We start from the raw sequence: 24,622 nt of genomic DNA, 5'->3' as shown, positions 1-24,622 counted from the left end.
AAAAAACAATGTTCAGTCCCAGCTTGTGAAGCAAGTAAAAACTGCCAGATATGGTCAGAATTATGGATTCATGAAGAAGTGTGAAACAGCTGAACAGAGCACCTAAAAACCACCCGAGGTCACAGGTGTTCAAAATGTTCAAAATGTGTGTTGAAAGAGACAAAGAAAAAAAATGTGATGTGTCTAGAGAGAAAGAATGTGACATTTGAGTAAAATAGAGGAAAAAGAGTGCACACCCAGTATGGCGCTGACCAATGAAAGAGGAACATCTTGCTTCAGACTGTGGAAAAACTCAGCTCTGACTGAGAAGCTGATTGAGATCTATGCACTTTTCCCCCTCTATTCTTCTCTTTATAATTTACTTGTCCTCAAAATATACATGCAACGTAGAAAAAGGTACCCTTTTTGAAATACCTGACCTCTTAAACGCATTTTTTTGCAACTATATAAATTCTTCTTCTTCTTTTTTTTTTAAACACAAGTTTGGTGTTTTCCCACGTGCTGCTGAGAAGACATTTACAAATATAAACAAGCTAATAAAAATAGTAACATTTTGTACACTTTTGTACCGCTTCAAAACAAAATTGAAAATACAGTGAAGGGATCCAGAATATTAGGAACTTTTCTCCTACAGAAGGGTTATTCTAACACTGCTCAACAGAGCTATCGGTACACTTTTCAGAGTTAAAAGAACTCTTAAAAGTGTCTCAGCAGAAATTAAGCACAAAAATGTCTCTACCTTTGGCCAGATTGAAAGGTACAAAATCAAATGCTAAAATGTCGGCGTTTGGTTACACCGTACTGCACTTACAGCACAATGTGCTAAGTGTTTGGCCTAAAGGAACTATGGGCAATGTGGTTCGTGAAAGCACCAATGCAGTGGAATTGAAGAACAGACTCTTCTACTGTAACTACATCTCAAAGCTGGAGGGGCTGCCAAAGATCGAAGTGTGTGTGTGTGGGTGTGTGGGTGTGTGTGTGTGTGTGTGTGTGTGTGTGTGTGTGTGTGTGTGTGTGTGTGTGTTTTTGTGACTGAGCAAGCGTGATGAAAACACATCCTTCCTGAGCTTTGCCTGTGATTGGGCCAGGAGGGGAGCCAGCAGTTACCGAGTAGAAACATCAGATAGAAAAAGCTGATTGTATAAGACTTTTTTGCAGCATTGGAAGTTAAGACTACAACATCCCGAGTGAATGTGAATGTAGGTTTGGCACATTTGAAGAAAATCTGTACAATGCCTGGGTACTTACTTACTTATTATTATTTTAATAATAATAATAATAATAATAATAATAATAATAATAATAATAATAATAATAATAATAATAATAATGTGATATAAGGGATTTTGCTCCCTTTGATTTCACTGACAGTCGAAAACGTCCTACCACTCTTTTTGTATGAAAACAAAAAAAAACAAAAAAACACATTCACAAGCTGGCACATCATACCTGAGCTGGGATATAAAAACAAAAAACTAACAGTAATGTAATGTAAGCAGTTTGTCAGATGTAGATGCACTGTATTCGTAAGAAACAAAAGTAAGACTATAAGATTACAATAGCTAAGATTTATATTAAAACTTTTCAAATTTCAAGTTCTGACAGTCCAGAGTTTGTACAGGCAGTGACCTGTCAGAAAAAAAGTCTATAGAACAAAAAACTAAAAAAAAAAAAGGAAACAAAAACACAGAAAAGTAAATACATAATGATAGAAACTAAATCACTCCTTAAACATTTAAGACCAAATAGCTGTTGAAGACCAATTCCTGATGCTTCAAAATCCATGCATGCTCTTTACAAACCACACAGCAATGTGTTTGTCGCTCATTTGTCCATCGTCCCATTCGCTCTCTCTCCTCCAACTCTTATCCGCTGCTGTTAAGATTGTCAAAGTGTAGGAAACTAAAGGTCATTGTCAGATGTCCAGGTGTCTGTTTTGCTTGTTTTCTTGGGTCACACTTTTTTTTTTTCCATCAGCCCTCTTCTTGAAATGGACCTCCATCAAGATACTGCCGAAGAACTTCCTGAGCATGTCCGCTGAGTTTGAATCCTGTCTGGGCATGCTCAGTGCATGGTGCAACATGTCCTGAAAGTTTTCCTGAAGGTCTATAATAAACTGTTTTTAAAAAGTGTCTCTGAGTATAACAGGAGGTGTATTTTCTCTCTTTTTCTTTCTTTTATTTTTATTTTACAACGGACGCCCTGAGCACACTCAGTTGGCACTGACGGCCTCTCGTGTCTCGTGGTCGCTGCTATAGTCTGACTTGGGCTCGTCCTCAAAGTCCTCATACATGTCCATGTCGTCGTCTCCGTTGGTGGGGTCGCTGGGCAGATCCAAGGCTCTGACCCGGCCGCCGTTGCTGCCTCCGCCGCCAGGCTCGGACTTCATCCTGTACGTGCTCTGAATGACGGGGATGGCGGGTTCAGGGCTGGCTGAGTTGCTTGAGCAGTCTGAGGTCAGGTGTGGGGATTGTGTGGCTGTTGTTGCCATGGTTATGGCACCTGGGTAAACTCCCACTCCACCGGGACCGTTGCCGAGAGGAATCGGTGGCTGAGGCCTGAGGATCAAGGAGACAAGAGAAGATATAAAAAAGAAGTTATTAAACAAAGGATTCTTAATAAGTAAATAAGTAATACATAACCCAATATGGAATAAGAATACATAAAATATCATGGAAAAGTACAGAAATGAGTACATGTAAGACAGAAAAGACTCTGAGACTACACATTGGTCTTTTGAGCTAAAGGCTAATGTCAACATGCTACATACAAGCTCACAATGACAATGATAACATGCTGTTTTTTAAGCTATGGCGTTTAACATGTTATCCGATGCTAATTAGCACTAAACACAAAGTATGGCGTAGGCTAATGTGATTGTTGTCAGTTTTGCCGGTATTTTGACATAAACCAAAGTATTGGACAAACTTAAATGTTGAAGAGATACTGTATGTCTGCTAAATGTCATGGCAATCCATTGGATAGTTGTTGAGACTTTTCATGCAAAACCACAAATGTCAACCTCATGGAAACGTCGGGGGATAGCTATTCATCAGTACGATTCATCCTTCTGGGAAAAATGAATGTTAAGTACAAAATATCATAGCAATCCATTCGATAGTTGTTGAGATATTTTAGTCTGAGAAAAAAGTGGTGGACAACAAACGTGGCTTAAAACAAGTTAACCTTAACCCTTAAAAAAACTAAGAAAGAAGCTGCATAAAAATCTTTTTTTAATGATGATATTGTGAAAAAATAGAATTATTTGGACATAGCAACAGTTAACTTGTCAACTGGTCACTGTAGATGGTGGACAGATCAGCGTTTGATCAGATACTAATTCATTTTAACCTCTTTTCAACGAACTGCTTTGAACAAAATGTGAATTCAGAGCCCACTTAAGTTAAACATCAATGCTTCTCATCTGGTCGGGCATGCCCTAACACGGAGCTCTCCATGCCCGCTCACAGTAGCATCGGCTAAATAACCTGCTGAGATATACAGTAGATGGAATGAGGGTAAATGCACATCACTCAATCAGGCCCTCTGGCTCCTCAAATGAGCAACATAAAGCAGGAAAATTGCTGTCACTTTTCTCACCTAACAGTTTTCCCTCCTCCGTCTCCTGAAACAATTACCGACGTACCCTCTGACAGACTCATTTTCACATTAAACACTTTAAAACAACACTGGTTTAGACATACGGAATGTGCCAGCAACTGGTTGTATACCGGCTCCCAGTAGCTATTTGATCTGATTGAAAGACCAGGCCTTTTTTTTATGCATTTACTTGACCACACACAGCAAATGTGGCATTCAGCCCGTGACGTCTGCCTCGCTCTCGTTCCCTCTCAAACATCTGCTTATATTTCATATTCCACTATGTCTGTCTGTGTCCAATTTCACTGCCCGCAAGCGCCCAGCATTGTCCTAATTTAATAAATGACAAGCTATTAAAAATCGCTCTTATCCAAAGCCGTGGCCTCTGGTAAATCCATCTCAAGCCCAGGCCACTGTGATGGCTTTAAACACATCCATGGCTGGTTCCCATTAAGACAATGCCACTGTTTTCCCCTCTCTGCACTGACTACACTCTAAAAAAATACATAATGCTCTTCAGCGAAGGTTTAAAGGGTTTTGCAGATACCATGAAACCTTTCATGAATGGTCCATAAACCTTGATGATCACCCCACAAACCTCTAGCAAATGGATGCAGTTAAGAATATTTATATTATACGCTGTGAAACATTAAGAAAAAAAAACACATCACACTGTATAAAGTGCTACGAAACAACTTCATTGAAAAAGAATACCTTTTTCTTTTGGTTTTATATTTGGCAATATATTTGGTTTTATATTTCATCTAGCTTATTCTTTTTAGCTCTATTCAGACCAAGGTGGCAGGATGGCATGTGTATTAAAGAGCCAACTGAAGTGAAAGGTTACAGGTGCAAAAGCAAGACAAAAAGCCTATGTGTGATCCAAGGCTTGTGGCTGTCAATGCACAATGACGTATTTTTAGAGATGTGCAGAACTCCTTTTAACATTGTACATAATGCTCTGATGGATAAAAATGTGTTGGGCAAGTTGTTTCTGTGGAATTACACCTTGTAAAACTCATTCTTGTAATGTATAGAATTCCATTGCAAGCAGTAAATGAGACATTGTGCAGTCATTCAAATTGAGTTTGAACATCTTCTTCTTCTTCGAAACAAAGGATTCACCCCAGCTTTCTTCCAAACCACTTATACAGAACGCTAACTGGGATGTTCAGGGACAACTTTATCTGCTGACACTGGTACTCACCCGACAAAAAACTGCCTCATCTCCTGACGTCTTGACCGCATCATCTGTTTGTACTCTCCGATGCGCAGCTTCTTGCCGTCGATGATGCAGGTTCTCTTGGGCCGTGGCTTGTACTTGTAGTTGGGATATTTCTCCAAATGGATCTTGCTCAGGCGGGCCTGTTCCTCATAGTACGGCTGCTTCTCCTGGTTGGTCATAGCTTTCCAGCGAGAGCCTGGAGAAAACAAATGAGATTTGTATCTTTTCTATTCTTTCTGTTTTGTTTTAGTTTTTTTTTTTAGCTTAGTCATAAACTATATATGTATCTTAGGAAATCAACATTACAGACTTCAAGAAGTACATCTGCATCTGTGTCTCTGCGTCCCAACCGGCAGCGGCAGGTGCCCGTCCACCAAGAACTTGAGGTTTCTGCCTAAATTGACGTTTTTCCTCGCCACTGTTACACTAAACGCTCGCTCCTGGGGGAATTGTTGGGTCTCTGTAAATTATAGAGTGTTGTCTAGATCTGTAAAGTGTCTCGAGATGACTCTTGTTATGATTTGATATCATGATTAAAATTGAATTGACAGAAATTGTGAATTTTAGGGAGTGACACAATCTAAACTTCCTTTAATTTAAGGACTATAGGGAGTGACAAAAAAAGGTTTTGATTTTACAGGCTGAGCACAGAGTTTTGTGTTGAAATAGACGTAATGAGAACTGAATCGGTGTTCAGAGATGGTTAACACACTGTCACTTCAGCTGCACATTAAATCAATCGTATAAAGTAGATGATAACGTCCTCATCTCTGGTGCTTTCTTAAGGTTGAATGTTGTCATGTGAACAGACACAATCAAGTCTTTAACCAACGAGGCTGTGGATGTGGATGTGGAGTGGATTACACTCAGCTCCGTCTTGGCTTGAGAAGAATGATACAATGTGTACTTCTTATCCCCCCCCCGGTAAGAGGACCTTCTGAACAAGTGGACATGGCCATTACCGCAGGAACGCAGCACATCTGCGAAGCACTCTGATAAGTGATTATACACACTCCGCCTCGCTTCTCTGTTTATCTAGGTTTATCACAAACTACTTTTGTACTTTGGTGACACAGGAAACAGAGTGGATTTTTTAAGCCTGCCACCCACTCCCCAAAGTCCAGCTGTGTTATTACGTTGGAGAGACATGCATTGTACACATGCAGTCAGATACACACACACATACACAATTGTGCACTTTGTTCCTACATTTGCCACAGAGGCTAGATAAATTGCTGGAAAATCATTTCTTAATGCTTCCTGCTAACGGGATCTTCCTATTCATATTTGACTGCAAACAACCTTTAATCAAATAATTTCACTATGACAATGCTTTATAGTACAAGAAATACATATCAGTATTACTCAGTGAAATCTTGTCACAAATGGCACACGATATACTTAATGGCACTCGTCAAACACAAAACCGTTGCTCTATCAGAGCTCATTCAAAGCTTCAAGTCAGGAACACAGACCCACCTAAGAAAAAGCTATTTGTTAATGTTGCTCCGGAGAAGCATTTACATTCAGCAACCCTCGAGCCCTGCATCAGACAGTGGAGGTCTTCAGAACATTTCCCAAACAACCGTTGTGCTCAGCACCGCGTGAATGGCTATCTGTGTCGAGGACGTTAGTATCAACACGGTTACTTTATAACGGAATGCATCCATCACACTAGTCAGGCTGACACAGTGGAGCTCTGTGTGTGAAGTGTTCCAGGTTTAAAAGCACACTAGTCCTTCTTATAGTCTGCAGCAGGCTGGTAATAGACCCTATGAACTGTAGAATATAGAGGCAGAGTAACCCTAATGAGCGGAGAGGCTGACCTGAAGAAAAATGTACAGGTTTCAAGGACCATCTATTGTCAATTGCAGTGTGTCTTTCAACAAGATGGTGGAAGGAGGTCAAATTACTTTTTAAGCCACAAATGTAAGATGTTGAGAAACAGCATTTCTTTTACCTATTTTCACTAAAAATTCATGGCTTTCTTCAGAAACTGGTTTGAACTGATTTCCACCTGGATTTTTTTGTCACACCACAATTGAAAAGAGAGAAAGAAAGTGATTGCCACAGTTTTTAGTACACAATGTCCTCTCAAGGAAAAAACAGCACAGAAAAGGCTTCTGGTAACAGAGAGTCAAGAGGAAAATGGGTGGTACATGCAAATAAACGTTTATCATATTTTCCCATTAATGTGCAACACAAACACTGATACAATAATTCACCCCAGCTACATATGAGCAAGTTAACACAAGGAGATAAACATGAGGATAATCCTCCAAAAGCAGAATTTAGAGTACAAGGTTCAGGCCTGATATTTTTAGAGTTTGTATTTGTAGGTTTAGCATTGGAGGTCATCTCCCCTGTCAAAGTTAACTTATTTTATGCATTTTTGTATTTTTAGCTGTGGGCATCTACCCTGGAAATCCAGAGTTCTTGCGAGAGCACATTTTGAATTTGCTCAGCGAGTTACTCTGTTATTGAGTAATGCTGCTCATTAACTATGCCCTTGTAGCGGAGCTGCACCAATCACATCAGTGTATCTGATATAGGCGAGGTAAACAGATGACAACAATATAATCTACCAGTTAGCTCCGCTAGTAGCTAAGCGAATGCGCCTCTGGATACGTTGCCCCGTGTGTTGTTGTGATTGGTCGTAGTGTTATCCAATTGCGTGCAGTGAGATATTCAAATGGGGCTTGGTGGCGCCCCTCAAGATGTGCGACTTTAATTACTCAATGCCAGAGCCTTAATTTTTCAGATTTGGGTCTGGATTTCCAAGCTATTGGACATCTCAGGAATGCTTTGTTGTATCTGTGTTCAATGACAAATAAAGTATCTTATCTCTTATAAAACCTCTCACCTAGAATCTTGCTGATGTTGGAGTTGTGCATGTCAGGGAAGGTCTGCAGGATCTTTCTCCTCTCGTCTTTGGCCCACACCATGAAGGCGTTCATGGGCCTCTTGATGTGGGGCTCTGCGTTGCTCCTGCCCCGCGCCTCCCTGAACACTCGCGCCTCTGTGATGTTACTCCCTACGTGACACAAAGGAATAACAAATACACATTTATCTTTCATTACTTTACGCTTGAAATGCAGGATATTGCTTATATGTGGATGAGCACTTCCTGTTAGTTTCTTCAGCCCTTGATCCTTGGGAGAGGATGTACTATGTAACAAAAGTATGACAAAAGTCTGATGGGGTCTTGCTGGGATGCCCTCAATATGCTCACACAGACACAAGTGAGCTATACACAGCTTGCTTCTGCCTGATAGTATCTCAGTGCCTTTGCTGCTGTGTTTAGTCCCTGATTCTAAACTGAACCACAATGAGAACTCCTCAACTTCTCATCTCATGTAAACAGTGGTGCTCTATGAGTAACAGGTGGGTTGGAAGAAAAAAAAACAATTTTAACCCAAACTCAGCATCTGCTAACTGTATGCAATACACAGTGCATGAAGTGTTGTTATCATTCATTAAAAAAAAGAGAATTCTTATTGGCAGTACACTTCATCGACCCTTAGCCACAACAGACTGGTTGTCAGTCTTCACCTGCTTTTGTTTGCATACTTGTATTGGGTGGGATCTTGTGTCACAAACACTTGTTGTGGAGAAAATTCAGCCTTGTATCATGTATTTGGAGGAATAATAGTGTTAACAATTTCAAGAGTCAACAATGTTGACATAGAACACTCTGTTTAGCTGTTGCGGGTGTCCTTCACCGTAGCTTCCTGAGGAGCACAGTAAATATTTGTATTCCCTAAATACCTGCATGTCCTGGCTTTCTGGAAGATGCCTTCTTCTTTATTGTAGATTTGTAAAAAGGAAGACCACCAGAAGTAGGACCTCTTCTAAGTGGGGCCCACGGAGTTCACAAGGGTCAGTGGTATCAATTTAGTCTGAACAGGATCTGACTGCTTCTAACTGAGACTCTGCTTCTCAAAAGTCCAGCAACTCCTTTCTGATATATCCCTCTAGCCTTTCCATTCACTCATGTCTTTTGTGCATCTGTATAAATTTCTGACGAGTATAAGCAACCAGCATGAGGAGTGCAAGAGTCATAAAAGTAGGCAAAACAAGCCAAATTCAACAAAGAAATGGACAAATGGAAGAAGAATATAATAGAGGCACAAAAACTGCACAGGGATAGGCAGCGGAGGTGCTTACCATCCAGATCTTCTGGTCTTGTCAGGTCAATGACTCGATGGACCATCTTCCCAGCATCCTCCCCGAGCTTCCCCAGGTGCTGGCTCAGCGTCTCATAATGCAGTCGCTCCTGCAACACAAGAAAAAAAACGAGAGGTTATTCGAAGGAAGCTGCGAATAAATACGATGCGGCTGCAGCACTGCTGAAATTTGAGAGACAGGGGGTGAGGTGTGCCCAAAATAAAACAATTGTTTTTAAAGTTTTCTATTCAAATTTCTGTTTCGATTCCAATTCTTATTATTTAACGTCTGGATGAAGTCCCTGTGTATGCCCGGCATCTTTTAAATTGGGTCACTAGAGATAACTGTGATGGTAATGCCAATACAAACTACAGTAATTGCTGGTTTGAGTCGGCATTGAGGGAAGTCAAGCACAGACCCCATAAATGGGCAGTTCATTTTGATGCAGCTTCAGTACTTTTCTCACAGTATCTGAGGAAAGTGAGTCATGATGTTTGTAATGTGATAAGCTAACAGACGAGTCATAGCCCCTTCAGGGCCATGCTAATCACTTTTCTCAACCTCCCATCATCAAGTGCTCTCTCCGATTCTGCCTTGTGCCTGCAACTTAACTTCGGAGACAAATAACTTCCACAAGCAGCCTGCCTTAGGACCTTCCAGCTAAAATTACCCCACCACGCTCACAAACTGTGGTGGAAAACATTGAACTCTCCACACAGATACCGCACATCCACACTCTGCTCTCTTCTCCCCTGCCTTCCCTCCCTTCCTCCCTCTCGGCTCTCCTCCTTTTTCTGGTGACAGAGGCATTTTGTTTGACGCAAGGAATGGTTGCCGGGTGAAGTCATGCCGCGGTAGTCGCTGGCAGAGTTGGTGGAACTTAGGGGCCGGCGTGTATGTGTGTGTGTGTGTGTGTGTGTGTGTATGTGTGTGCATGTGTGTTTATATATGAAGAGCCGACGCAGGCCAATGTCAGCACTACGGCAGGGCTGTAATCAGGCCCACCACAGAACATGTGCCTGGGCAGTACCATGCTCACCGCAGGAAGCAACCGCCTAACAAAAGACTAAAGAAAAGAAAGAAAGAAGGCAGAGGACAGAGGCAGATAGAGAGAGAGAGAGAGAGCAAAAGGAACAAGACTGGAAAACTAGACCAGAGACAAGAATAAGGCTTGTGGTGCTAAACAATAGCCCGGGGAAAGTGGTCATTTGATGATGCTTTCAGACTTCTGGAAGTTTGGTGCTTGGTGTGGATTAAATTAGTGTAGAACACAACTGCTCTGCTCTGAAGCGCCAGCAGATGCACCAGAGAGCATCATTTATGAACACCCTAAGTAGTTAGAGATGCATGAATGTTCCTGGTAAATGGGAGGAGACCAATGGAAAAGTAATGCACAGTAGAGTAAAGTTAGGGATCTGGAAAATGGACTAGGACGGCATCAATAGAGGTAGACTGATCCAAAAAACAGATTACAGTAACAGCAGACCTGGGTAGAAATGTGCAACTATTCCCCGTGGTTGGTCTACTTTTGGTCGACTTGAAAGTTCTTGTGGCAAATGCACTAAGGAGCTGTCTTTGCTTTGTTTAGTCGAGATTGAAATAGGTTTGGCCTGCGCGCCTGCTGGTTTGATACTGGACGGCTGCCTTTTGGAGCAGCATTATAGACTTTTTTTTTGTTCATAACTTTCTCTTTTATGAGACTCCATTTGTATTGTGTACACGATTGGATTGTGCTCCCCCAAATGCTTTTGTACTTATCACAGAGGGATTATATGTTTAAAAACAGAGTCTGAGGAGTCCTGATGTTCAGGCAGTCCCAGTGAAGAGGAAGCACACTTTTTAGGAAAAACAGCATACTGTATGTGTCTCTGAATGGTTTTGAGCCAGTAAATGCCACCCATCATGCACGTACTTGATATCAAATTAGTATTTAACCCAGGTCTGAATTTGAGCGAAAAGAACGCCACTAGATTTCAAAGCAGACAAGGTGATGAATCAAAGATTAAATAAATTAAAGAAAATGAAGGACGTGTGCAGGGGCAAAGATAATTTAAACTAAGCAGTGGATTGAGATTGACAACTAATTAAAATTCAAAGTTAAATAAAATCAATGGGGAAAAGGAGCGCGACGTTCACTTGAAAAACAAATTGTAAACACACTAATGCTTTCACTGGCTCTACAGCCCAATATTGTTGCTGAATGTATATTTCTATATTTAAGAGAAACACGATTCGTTTTTGTTCCGCCTGGTCTCTCCACCGTTGCCAGGGTAACACTCCAAACATCAGGTTTCTTTTTTTCTTCTTTTTTTTGTATTCACACCGTATTGAGCTCATTACCACAGTTACAACTCGCCTACCGCCAGCACGGCCTGCCTCCAGCTGACCCGCAACCGTTTACTGTCTCCTCCCGGACCAATCAAGTTTGGCAACCTCCTCGGTCCCCCCCCCCCCCCCCCCCCCCCCCCCCCCCCCCCGCGTTCCCTCTCTCTTCCTATTTCCTTCATCTCTCTTGCTCTCTTTCCTTCTTCAGACTTTGCTGTGTGCCAATAGAGCTGTCACTCAGCCCTGTTCTGTTTTTTTCTCCCCCTCCCTTCCACTACTCCCCTCCACTACTTCTCCTTTTCACCATTCCTCCTATTCATAGCCTTTAACACCAGCAGCAGCAGTCCTCCTCCCCTTGAGGCTCCAACCCCAAAGAGGTAGACACACAACAGTCTATTTGCAGGTGCCAGACTCAGCTTTGTAGTATATATTATTATAATGTATATCATTCAGGCTTCAAATACAGCAACATTACCGTGATCTTTAATCAAGACTTGGAACCGTGTGAGCTGTCGGTTTAACAGGCGCGCTTCCTACAAAGACCAAACTCACCAGCAGAGCCAATGTAAACTTCTATACAACCATTTCCTCCCTCCTCGCCTCCCTCCAGACTCATTCTGTTCTACCGATCTAACAGAAACTGCAAGCATGCCAACCAACATTTCTCTATTATGGGCCTCATTATTACTTAGACCTTTCGGATTTAGAGATCTAGTAAATTTCCAAACTGGGCAAAAGTTAAGAATAAATCTGAGAGGAATGTGCCTGTATAAGAAAAAAAAAGGATGAAGACTATTGAATAATTTGTGGCAAACTCAAACTATTCAATTGTTACAAGAAAATATGATTTGAAACTATTGGGTAAGGACAACGTAACTTCTGTTCACCATGATGTCTGATGGCCAATTTTGTATTGACTTGGAGCCGTAAACGACCAAATGCCATTTCAACCTTCACATTTTTGCCAGTGAAATTTTGTGTTGCATCTTCTCCTTTAATTTACATGAATTGCTTTTTTTTTTTATCTTGTGAAGGGTTTTGCCTAATTTCTCCCAGATTTCAAATTTCTGGCAAAAGTGTCCAAACTCTTAACCCACTTTTGTATGGCTGCTGAGGGATATGTATTTAACTGGTAAATTATGTGAGCACAGATACCAAAAACATCCACGTGTCCCCATCATTCAATGTCGAGTGATTGTTTCCATACCCAGCATCATCCAAAGTGAGAAAACAGATCTTGAAGTGATTTGAAAAAAAAAAAAAAAAACATTTGTGATCCTTCTTATGTGGCGTGTAGATTTACCTGCACTCAGTCTGCCATCACCTACTGTGTTCACCTCTTATGGAAACAAGAACAGTAGTCCCTCGTGGTGCAAAGCAGTGTATTATTTTTCTACGTATCATATTTCATGTCAACTTTACAAAGCTCCTGTGCAGGGTTGCACCATGCAGACTTCGAACTTCTTCATGTTCTCACTTTATATTCGAATGAGTTAGAGCCTTAGTGAACAATCTACCAGGGACATGTGGTCGATTTTGGTGTTTTCATCCAAAACATGTCAACTGAGTAATGTGCAATCTTTCAAAAACATGGTGTTTTCCTTTAAGTGGGTTCAGGGAGTGTTTTGAGGCTGTTTAGATGAAATAAAGTGCACAAGCTTACACACGCAAACACACACACACAAACACACACATAGTGGCTATTTCAGAGAGGCTTTGGCAGCCGCAGGCCAGCTGGAAGCAACGTAAGCGTAAGGTGATACTCAACAATGCCACTAACTGGCCAGGCCTCTCGTCTGTACACCAGCTATAATGACATTAACATGGCCAAGGCCAGTGCAGAACCAGGACACACACACACACACACACACACACACACAAAGGAGCGCAGGATCACTTTCAGCTCTTAGGGAAATGTCTGTGTCGTCGATGCTTGAAATTAATGCTGTGGGACAAAAATACACAAACAGAGTGAAATAAACACAAACACACACACACACACACACACACACACACACTCAGACGTCACCGCAACGACTCCATTTGTGTTGAATCAGCGTGGGCAATAAATAGCTCAACATTCAATATTACACTGAAATACCATTTACCAGTTGTCTCATTCCCTCCAGGGAAGCTTAATACACTGCACTAGTACAATGTGATAAAACAGAAAGGCTTGGCCAGAGCTTCAAAGTTTCTAAGCAGAGGATCTGAGCAACAAATTTATTCAACGAACAAAAAAACAACACACAAATCCAAGGTAAAGAAAAAGAGCTGGTCTCGCTGCCTCCCGAGGTGGAGCGGGTGAGTCACACGCTCAGTATCCAGCAAGTTTCATCCATGAATTGTTTAAGACAGAGCAAAGCCTTTGAGTACTTTAGAAAGAAGAAAAAACACACACACACACAAAAAAACTTCTCCATCCCAATGAAAAAACTATGAGTCTTTGAGCTGCTGTTCTTAGGTAACGAATAACAAACTGACAACAAACACCAAGGCCTGCTGTCGTCCTCGAACCGGAAACAATTACTTTGAGAGTTTCCAAATGAGCTTTTTATTACAAGGCATGGAGCTATAAACCAAATTACTGCATTGCTTTGGTTTTGTTCTTATAAAGTTGGAAAATATAGAACTTGAGAAGCACACAGGGCTCTCCCTGCAATACACTCACCTTCATCTCCGATCATTTCGACAAAAATCTCTTTTTAACTTAACTTATTTGAAAACATATGTGGGAATCTTCACCCAACCTGTAGCAAACAACTCAAATTAAATCGTAATAAACTATTTATTAGTGTGGGCTGTTGTATAATTTATATGTATGAGTTTCACAGTATTTACTAGCATAATGACTTATATAAAAAAAAAGTCAACTTGGGAATGAGGATAAGTACAGCAGAGATATATTTTGCCAAATTTTGGATGTTTTCCTCCTGAAGATGCAAGGCAAACAAGTCCAAAAAAATTCAAAACAGCCTATCCTTGGAGTGCACCAATCATGACCTACTTGGGGTTGTTGGGTTCAAAGTCTCCACCCCTAAAATATTCATGAGTTCCTCTCTTCCTCCGTTTCCTCATCCTTGCAAGCAACACGGGATCAATTGCGAAGGAGAGCCGGTCTAATTATGTTCTCTATATTACGGAATGTCGGATCCCTGGAATCTGTGATTGGCTGATCAGACTGATTGAAGATGTTTTGGAATATGGATGTCCCTCTGGATCCAAGCTCCTGGTACAAAGGGCCTGTCTCCCACATGGAGGGGGGAGCTCCCTTCACCCGAGAAAGGCCCTTTAATTGGGCTAAGACCTCGAGGCCGGGATCCCCCCCTCTAGGGCAAGTGGAGAGCTGGACTCCATTATACACACGTACACATGTACACACGTACACACACACACACACACACACACAAACAAACACACACACACACACACACACACACAACACACCCCACACACACACACACACACACACACACACACACACACACACACATTCATTAATGTTAACACCATCTTTTCTCCCAAAAAACACCCACTCAGTCTCAGTCAAGCCAGGCACACACACTCACTCACACGCACGCACGCACGCGCGCACACACACACTATCACACACACTATCACACACAAAATCGCACACACACACACGCCAAAACAATCACTTGTCATTGGCCCAGCTGCTCCCTCTTCAAAGCTGTTGGCTTCTGGGTGGCCGTGGAGATGAGAGAAGAAAAGAGAAGTCCTCAAGAGTTGCAGCTCTAGCCAAACAACACCAAATATCATCCATGAATATTCTTCAGACTTGTGCACAAGCTGAGCAGAGACCTTGAATGCTCGGCCAATGGAGAAAATAAGACACAGGAGCGAGGGGTTTGGAGTTGAAGATTTGTGTCTGTGTGTGCATGCACGTGTGTGTGTGCAAAAAAAAAAAGAAGAGAGAATAGTACGTGGACCTGAACACTTTATAAATGCAAAAGTGATCTTCCCTTTTTCTCCTCACCGCATGCTCCTCCAGCTGTGGGCAGTTTTAGAAAATGTGTCCACATCTTTAACTGAAGGAAGAGTAGAGATAACACATTGTAAAAGGTCCAGTCTTCAAAAGTTTACTTATATGTAATAAATATGTAATAAAAGTGTTTTGATTTCTTTTTAACTGGTCTCCAGGGGACCAACTTTTAATTTTTTAATACAATGCTGGGTGGTTTAATTCATGTGCATCATCTTTTAAATCTCAATGTTTTGCATGTAAAATATTAATTAATCTGCAAAGTAAATAGTAACTATAGTTGACAAATAGTGAAGTGAAAAGTCAAAGAAAAAAGTTGCTTTAAATAGAAATAGTGCCAGTGCCTGGAAATTGTACCTTGAAAAGGTACAGTACTCGTCACTTTCCCCCACCGCCTGTTGGTGTGTCACATGAACTGTACAATGTGTGTGTCCTAGCATGTATGTAGTTTACGTGTGTGTGCAGTGTTTCAATCAGGATTCTTGCTTCACATGAAAGAAAATGCCTTTAAAAAACGCATTTAGACCATGGGATTCCTATAAACCTTATCAGTCAGCTGTGTCTGTGAATTCTCTTGTGAAGCCACACGAGATCTGCAGCGGTGGAACAAGTATTCAGATCCTTTACTTAAGTAAAAGTGCTAATACCACACTGTAAAAATACTCTGTTACAAGTAAAAAATGTTACTTAAGTAAAAGTACTTAAGTATCATAAGGAAAATGTACTTGAAGTATTAAAAGTAAAAGTACTCAAGGCAGAAAACCCTCCTATTTTAGAAAGTGGAACCAATCAAAACAGTTTGGTCAAAGTGTTCAAATGGCTATTCATTTCAGCTGGACTTGTAGGTTGTTTTTATTATAGGGTAGTTCAATTTATAATAAAAAATCGTATTTTATAAACTACATGTGTTTGGTGTGCAAAAATCTTAATATGTAAATTAACTAGTAACTAAAACTGTCAGATTAATGTAGTGAAGTTAAAAGTACAATATTACTCTCTGAAATGTAGAAGAATTGACTTGACCTAGTACCTCAAATTGGTACTTAAGTATAATACTTGAGTAAATGTAGTCACATCCCAGCACTGTGTGTCTGTCTCCTCTAACCTTGTTGCCGTTGTTGAGGCTCATGCTGCTCAGGGCCGACAGTTTGGCCTCCAGACTGTGGTGTCCCGGCTGCTGATGCTGCTGCTGCTGCTGCTGGTGGTGGAGCTGCTCCCTCTGGATCTGCTCCCGCATGCTCCTGGCCTCTTGGATGGCCTTCATCACCGCATCCTGGTCCCCAAACAGCGCTGTGGAGTTGAGGCTGGACAGGATGTCTGGGATGGGAGGACAGGAGAGAGGGAGGGACGATTGTCTGTCACTTTGACTGGCAGGACTGGAAAGTCTAGACCGTGTGGCTTCAGGACAAGAAGCTGTTCACTTCTGTCTTCCTTTAACTATGACAGTAATCCATTTTTCCTCAACCTCAATTATGAATCACGAAAGTATTTGTATTTGTTGGGCAGTTGAGTTCAAATATCAACAATCATTGCGCAGCATCGCTAACTGTACCTTTATGTAGAAAGTAGTACGTTTGAGTAGTTTGATCTAACAATAGCCTGGCAACATGAGCAACCCTGCAATTGCTGTCAGATTCGGATTTAAAAGTTTTGATTGGCGCACAATTGAATGTGACATCACTTTTTCTCAACCACTTCCAATAAGTGAGAAGAAGAAAGAGGAACCCACAAATAAAAAAATCTGATGTGAAAATGTGAAACATCATTCCAACTTTGGCAAGAAATTGTTATTATTTGACCCTATACTAAAGATGAGAATAGGTTTTCAGGGCTTTTAGGCATCTTTCCCTAAACTTACCAAGCAGGTCAGGTATGGGGACTTAAAATCAAATTGAAAAAGTTATGTTATGTTATAAGTTGACCCTTTTCTTCTGAATCTCTGTACAGTCTTTAGACAAAAAGTACCAGGAAATGGTTCTTAAGACGTTTGCCATCACAGCTAACCTGTAAGAAAAGTTCTATATGGCACCGTTGTAAATAAGTTTAACACTGAACCAAGTCATTTTCAAAGTGTTGCTCTGCATGGCAACTGGTTACTAAATTCTGATTTGCAAGTATTCTTTATTTGTCTGTTTTGGATGCTATTGAACCACTGTAACCCTTTGAGAACCCAGTTTGGTGTGTGTGTATGTGTGTGTGTGTGTTTGTGTTTGTGTTTGTGTGTGTGTGTGTGGTTTCATGTTACTTGATGAGCACTGTCAAGCTTTGAAAACAAAGCGTGAGTGCTGAGAACCCAAAAATTCAGGATGGCTGCAATACAATTCTTACAAAATAATATTACAAACATCTGTATAGAAATGGAATTTTTCTTAACACTTTATGGGTGCCAAATGTCGCTAAAGATGTTTTCCAGTCGACTTGTGTCTAAACACGAGAGAGCCTCCTCCTCCTTGTTTATGTGCCAGGCTTCACACTTTTGAAACCGATGCACATTTGAAGAATAAGAAAGAAAAAAACTAAAAGGATGCAAAGTTTCCGTCGCCCTCCTCGTTTAATTAGCAGACAAGTAGGAAGCACTGTATGCTTGGGTGGCCGTTAAAATGGGCAAAAAATAACTTTGCAGGGAACACAAGCGTCGCGTCCTCAAAGCCACTCCAGAGGAGCTGGCGAAATTGTTTTCTGGGGGGGGGTATAATGAGAGGGTTTAGATTGGCCTTAATAACAGATAGCAGAGGTAGGGGCATAAAAGGTCTAGCACGGGCAGACAATGATGTGAGGAAGCTCTTAAAAACCAAATAACGTGTGCTGGGTTTCACTGCTTCCGCTGCCGGGGTTTTCATTGGGGCTAAATACAGGGCTTTGGACTCCTGTAAAACACAAACACACACACACACAAATACATGCACAGGTCTCCTCGTGGGGTTGAGGTGTCTGCAGTCTATCAGGCACATGCAATGCTGCTTGGTTTGTCTGTGTGTGGCGGGGAGGAGGGAGGTGTTTGGGTGGGTGATGTTTTTGTTTTTCCTGTTTAGGGGTAGACATAATTTTACACTGAGGCCGCACAATGAGGACATGTTTACTCTGAATGGATGTACAGTACAGATGTGAACAATACGGTGGTGTGTGAGTGTTTGTTAGTGTGTAAAACAGGCAGCATGTATGCGTAGAGGGCATCGGAGTTTTTTCTTGGCATTGTGTAGCAGCATTTAGACAGTGTGATTCTTATTGAACCTGTCAGTTAAGCCAATTCTAATGTATCTATTTTAGGCTAGGCTGGGTGGCCCATCCTGTCTACTCAGTGGTAAAGGAAAGAAAAATTCATTTGTCTCTTTGTTGCCTACCCAGAGAGGAGTTCCTGCCCATGTTGGCGATGGGGCTCGGGATGCGGTTCTTGCCCATGCCTGTAGGGCTGGTCCTGTTTCCGGAGAACAGACTCTGCGTCGGGGACGTCGGGGAGCGAAGGAGCTCAGTTGTCTTGGGTCTGGCTGAGAGGTTCAATGGCTGTGTGGATCCTTCCTCCTGTTGGTAGAATGGACGCAAAAGTGTTTGATGGATCAGGATCGGTATCAAAATTTAACTTTATAAAGCCATATTAACAAGTAATGGGTCACTTAATTGCATGATATGCCGGCCTGCCAAGGGTTTTCATGCTATTCCACTAAATGACATTCAAGTACAGTAATGCAACAAGAAAAGTAGTAATGCAGCAACAAAGGCAACAATGAAAAATACTTCTAGCAAGGTAACATGGACATAAACAATGTTGGTATAAAAAGTCTTCCAAAGATAAACTTTGCAAATGTTTTATGCCGAAAAGGATGCATTGAACTCATATACAGGCACAGTATGTGCCAAGCAATCGTTAGTTCACCAACATTTCTATTTTTAAATACACCAGAAGCTTTGCAGGGTGTATGGTGTGACACCGCAGTGTATAAATAAAGGTTTTGGCAAAACTATTTGTTTCTGCTGTCGAAATAGGTCCCCTATGGAAGTGAAATTGACTCAATTTAAGATGAGTTAAGTATCCCTTGAAGTGCTTTCAGTAACTAAGTGATGCTGCCATCGACTGATCAGTCATCCCTGTCGGGTTTTTTGCCCTTCAATAAATGAATTTCCACTGTTAACCTCTGTGAACCTGACAGGGAAAACAAGTCACAGTGTACCGTCTTATCTAAACAATGGCAGCTTTGTGCAATTCATCTATTTCTAATCAGAGGTTCACCACCCCATTGATCCACACAAGGAAGGAAGAAGAAAAGTGGTGTATGTAACGCACGTCAACAGGGCCGGATTGCTTGCAGCAAACACTTAATGAACGTGGATCTAATTTGGAGCTGAGCTTTAGCTGAGGGAAGTGTTGAGAAGGAAAAGAGTAGGGAAAGGAAGAGATCTTTGCGAGTGGAGGGACGGGGGGAGGGGGAGGGGGGGTTAGCCTGCGGGTGGCACGCCAAATTTGGGGGTGGGCTGTGCATGTGTGGGGTTAGCGGAGGCTGGGGACTTTGGAGGGTACAGCACTACTGTTTGAATGTGGTGAGCTCTGACGCCGGTCTATTGTGACGCCGGTTGCAGCTGTGCCCAACACACACACATGGCTTCCATTACTGCCTCGTCATCGAGTAAAGATGAGGCGTACACTCTCTCCAGTGAAGGGGTCTGGGCTCCTGCCAAACAGCAGCCAGCGCCAGTGTCAGTTTGTAAGTGTGAGTGCGCTTGTGTGTGTGTATCGGTGTGTGACGTTTCAATAAGCTGTTTCTAATAGTCGGTGAAGAGTATAAGGCCATGCACAGTTTGGTGTTTCAACAACTTCCAAATTTCCAGCCTCTCACTTTTACTTGAACTGATCATCATCATCATCATCATCATCATCATCATCATCATTATCATCATCATCATCCTCATTATTCTTGTGTTTTCCTATCATACAAATTCTGAACTCACTCTTTCCTCTGACTTATGATGTTTGTTACCTGCACAATCGGTAGCCCTTACACATTTGTCTAATTCCCGAAAATAGTCTACACAATTGCTCTTGTTTTTGACTACTGCGTATTGGTCTGTCTACTGAAATTGCAATATTATCAATTACAAATGTGTCCACCTGGCTCTTGTAAGTCCTGTAGAATCATTTGAACTATTCTGATATTCCAAATAAACGGTTTTATAACATTTTCCACAATGGACTCACCTTAATGTGAGTGACAGGACTGGATGCTCGCTTCTCGCTCTTCATGGCGGAGGGGGAAAGGGGGCCGGAGGAGTTGGGAGCCTGTGGGAGGGGAGCCATCTTGGATCCTGGTGAGATCTGCATGCTTGCCAGTTGGGCGGCATACAGCTGCTGTATAACAGGGAAGAAACCAGCAAAACCGACTGGCTATTAACATCCCTCACCAGCAGCCAGTCAGTGGCTTCCCTTTTTCATTCTCTCTTTTTCTGTGTAAAAAAGTTGGATATATATGACTTGGTTTGGAAATGAGCTTTTTAGCCAATGCCTGGCACAGTGTTGCTAACAACAATATATTTTCAAAAAACAATGTGAACCACAATGGAAGAAAGGATATGTATGTTTTTGTTGTTATTCTGACTATTTAACATTTTTATTAGTATTTGCCTTCACAGTAGAGCTGTACTGTAATTGAAATATATAGGATTGCAATAATAATTCAAAACAACAATTCATGAGTCTCAAAAACACTAAAGACTAATCTGGTCACATACAATCAGTACTTTTGAACTAAAAGTTCATGGCTGGGAAAAAAAAATCAAGTTTCTTCACTAACCTTAATCCAAAAGACAAAAAGTGGATAATCATGTTTAAGTAGGTGCAGTCATACTGCAATTACATCTTGGTAATGAGTCAATTGAAAAACACTTAAATAATGTAAAAATAATAGAAAACTTTAAAAAAGACTTGGAAAGTACAAGCCATCTGCCTTCAGGATTGGATGAAAACATTAAATGTTGCAAAAAAAAGGTACCGATTTTCCTTCCAACCCAAATCAAAGAGTCAAATACAGTCCAGGGTCTTCTAAATCAAAGCTAGCTAGCCAGACAAACCCCTGCCTTAAACCACTGTCAACCCCTGTCTAAATGCATTGGAGTGTGAGTGCTGGAGTATCAAAGAGCCTGTCCTCAGGAAAAACCACCCAGACGTGCCTGGCCTTCACTTAGACTCCCTTCTCTCTTTCTTTCTTTCCTCTCTTTCGTTACTCTCACCTCATCTATACTCTCCCCCTCGTTCAGGGTAGCTCTCTTGTCCTCTCTTTTGATCTTCCTCTGACTCTCTCTCTTTTTCCTCTGTCTCTCAGTTTTGTTCCAAAATCGCTCGTCATATCTTCTCCACCATCTCCATCTCTGTTTCTTTTTCTCTGTTTTTACTCAGAAGCCTTCGGCCTAAACGGCCCCCAGTGTTGTGAGATCTGGTTTCCCCCATAGTCAAAACTGCAAAGCCTCCTGGGACCAGAGATCCCAAAGCAAAGAGTGCTTGATAGAGAAAGAGAGAGGGATAGAGAGTGTTGAGCTGCAGACACACGAGACCACCGTTGCTTCAACGCCGAAGCGCCAGGCTCAGCGGTTGGGGCCAGAGAAATTGGCTGGCCCTCTTTCCACTTCTCTCGGAGCGATATTAAACACAAACAGAAGGGGCCTCGCCGTTGAAACAAAGCCCTGATGTCACGCCGCTTATTTTCCTTGGAAGGCACCAGGAGTGCTTGGGCCAACCCCTGGCGATATGAGATCCCCGTAAGAATGTGCCTGCAATGGCTGGTGGTGAGGCCTCTCGCGTCAATCAAGCCGACCGCAGAGTTACTTCTGGTGATGCCTGATATTCTTACAGCTTTAAGGGGAGCAGGGGCTGGGGCAGACACACGAGTCTTTGAGGTAAAACACACAGCGTCTCACACTTGTGCATGCACAAATTAGCACACACACACACACACAAAATGCACTCGCTGGAATTGTGCCGTTAGCAGCGATTCCGTCAGCGATTCCAAATAAGATGAGGGAACTGTTGAACAAACAGAAGACTGAGAATAGGAGCTTGTACCTTATTTTTTCTCTGTTTCCTAAAGACACGCTGAGATTGATTGGTGTCTGGGGAGGCCAATGTGCTGCATAAACAACCCCAACCAGAGCTCTCGCCATTCAGTCAACTCCCAAGGGAAAACAATGCCGCAATTTCCTAAATTACAAATTGACAAAGAGGGCCTCGAACCACTCCGTAGCTGTCCAGACTATCTGACTGACCTTTGGACGTTAGTGCTAATTTAACTGAAATCCAAAGATTAGTCTGTCAACTTTGGCCCTCATAAACATCAGCAGAGATTTTAATAGTCAAATTTGGCATAGAGAGAAGGTGATGTTGTTGTGGTCTGGATGTAGGCATCCACTAGCCGGAGTGCTGTTTTGCAGCCTGCCAACAGCATCCTCCGTGCTCAGACCGGCCCGTCTCATTAGGACTGAGTAGAGAATCCCTTTAGATGGCTTTTTTTAGTGTTGAGCTGCTATCGATCTCAGGAGTACACAAAACAAATGAGGTTTTGTCTTTTTCAGCAGGGTTGCAAGGGGAGGAGGTTGAAATGGATCGACTGCCACTGAGCTGGCCCACACAGAGGACGGAGGCTAAATATTGCACTTGTTAGCTACATCCAAGACAGTGAAAGAGATACACAAAGTGGCAGGTTGCATAAAGGCAACCATTATCTCACTTCCAGTTCTCTTTTACAGAATAGATACTTCGTTTTTTTAAGTCCCAGACAAACTGAATTGAATGCCCTCCAATCATTCTCCTCATTCTATGACAAAGAAGCCAATTTGCCATAATCACTGTGTGTTGGCAACAGGGCATAAATCATGACATTGGGTCACAAAAGTTTGTTCCTCACTGTGGTCCCCATGCCTCAGACCCAGAAACAGTAACAGGCAGAACATAGAGGCAGACAGCAAGAGATGTCTTATGATTTCAACAAGAATGTCTGCTAAGCAACTGTATTTCACTCGCATTAGCCGCGACAAAGGGGGCCTTTCTTCAGCAGGAATCCACTGTTTGTGAAGTGGTCTACTCCGAGGCTCTGGAAACAATTGTCCCGATGAAGTTCCCACGCTGATAGAATGACATTGTGCTATCACAACTTTTAGGTTAGGCCATGATGGGTCAAGCACAATAGGACAGCTTTTGCTAAATGTTGTTATTAGTCCTCATGCTTGAAATATAATAGTTTTCTTCTATGAATCATACATAAAACAAAGGAAATTATTGTTGCTGTTACTTTCTGAACCAATGATTTGTTGATATGGTAAGCCTCTTGTAGCTTGTGGAGGTTTATTTTCACTGCCTGATAATATGCTCTTTCTGTATGCCGCCCTATGCTCGCTTGACCATCAGTGCCAGCCAGCTGTCTGAAGGCTTGCTACGGGGCAGAACTACGAAACATCTGGATGAGTCTGGCTACAACATCTGTCCATCTGTTTTGAGCACAGATCTGGCATTAAAAGGGTTTGATGCCAGCTGGTGTGTACTTGACTACAGTACTGTATGTAGCAGAGGAGATTGCTAATGTAGAACTAACACGGTGTAATTGTGTTCGCACAATGCCTTTTTTATTGGCTAATGCATAGCTTCACACACTGGAGCTTCGTGAAGTGTAACTGAGACTAATGACTTAAAGACACTTAAAACAGTGTAAGATCTCAGTGTGTGCAATGGTCACGTCATGACACCACCACTGCCTTTCCTGTAGTGCCTTGTTTAAATCCCAACTGACTCACCAAAAGGCACAGTCATTCGCTAAACAAACATGGAAGGGAAAAACACATTGTATAGATAGCAAATGATTAATGACCCGTGAATGCACAAAACTACATCAATTACACCATACCTCACCCTATGATGCACATTCCATACTGTAGGTGCCTGTCTCTTATTGAGTGCAACAGTGCAACTGGCCAAAGTTCACCAACATGACAAGCTACTTTTAAGAGTCAAAGGGTCAAGGCTGGAGGCAAAAGTCAGAGAAAGTTCTCATGCGTGATAAATAAGTGAAGAAGATAGCAACAAGTCAGCAAGGCTAAGAAAAAAAAACATGCACTCAAAATAATTGTGAGATTTAAAAAATGCTGCCCTCGCCTGAAGGGCGCAAATTTGGGTTCAACATTGAGATTTTGGAATTTTTAAAGGGAATTTTGGATGGCACACACACGCATTCTAGTGAATTTTTCAGCACCAATTTGGGTCTTTTTTCATCAATGTATGGTGCAAACGTGTTTATTTATGTAAAGGAAATGAATCATAGCTTTTTTTGGGA

At 41.9% G+C, this 24,622-nt stretch overlaps 1 protein-coding gene across 8 annotated transcripts in view; it reads right to left on the bottom strand.

Annotated features, from left to right (window-relative positions):
* Positions 1 to 473: 473 nt before the first annotated feature.
* The window catches only part of LOC116693604 (transcription factor SOX-6), a 113,845-nt gene continuing 89,696 nt past the window's right edge, over positions 474 to 24,622 (bottom strand). For 7 of the 8 annotated variants that reach the window (XM_032522664.1, XM_032522667.1, XM_032522669.1 and 4 more), the window contains 7 exons: positions 20,509 to 20,658; positions 18,662 to 18,839; positions 16,426 to 16,637; positions 8,993 to 9,101; positions 7,689 to 7,859; positions 4,808 to 5,021; positions 474 to 2,558 (listed from right to left, as the gene is read on the bottom strand). In XM_032522664.1, the coding sequence (XP_032378555.1) occupies positions 2,213 to 2,558; positions 4,808 to 5,021; positions 7,689 to 7,859; positions 8,993 to 9,101; positions 16,426 to 16,637; positions 18,662 to 18,839; positions 20,509 to 20,658 (1,380 nt within the window). In that variant the 3' untranslated portion in view covers positions 474 to 2,212. The remainder of the gene's footprint in view (positions 2,559 to 4,807; positions 5,022 to 7,688; positions 7,860 to 8,992; positions 9,102 to 16,425; positions 16,638 to 18,661; positions 18,840 to 20,508; positions 20,659 to 24,622) is intronic. The other variant, XM_032522668.1, reaches the window with a different exon arrangement.

The sequence above is a fragment of the Etheostoma spectabile genome, chromosome 8 (assembly GCF_008692095.1).
Source record: "Etheostoma spectabile isolate EspeVRDwgs_2016 chromosome 8, UIUC_Espe_1.0, whole genome shotgun sequence".
NCBI classification, from domain to species: Eukaryota; Metazoa; Chordata; class Actinopteri; order Perciformes; family Percidae; genus Etheostoma; species Etheostoma spectabile.
This window is presented reverse-complemented; position numbering and strand designations above follow the sequence as displayed.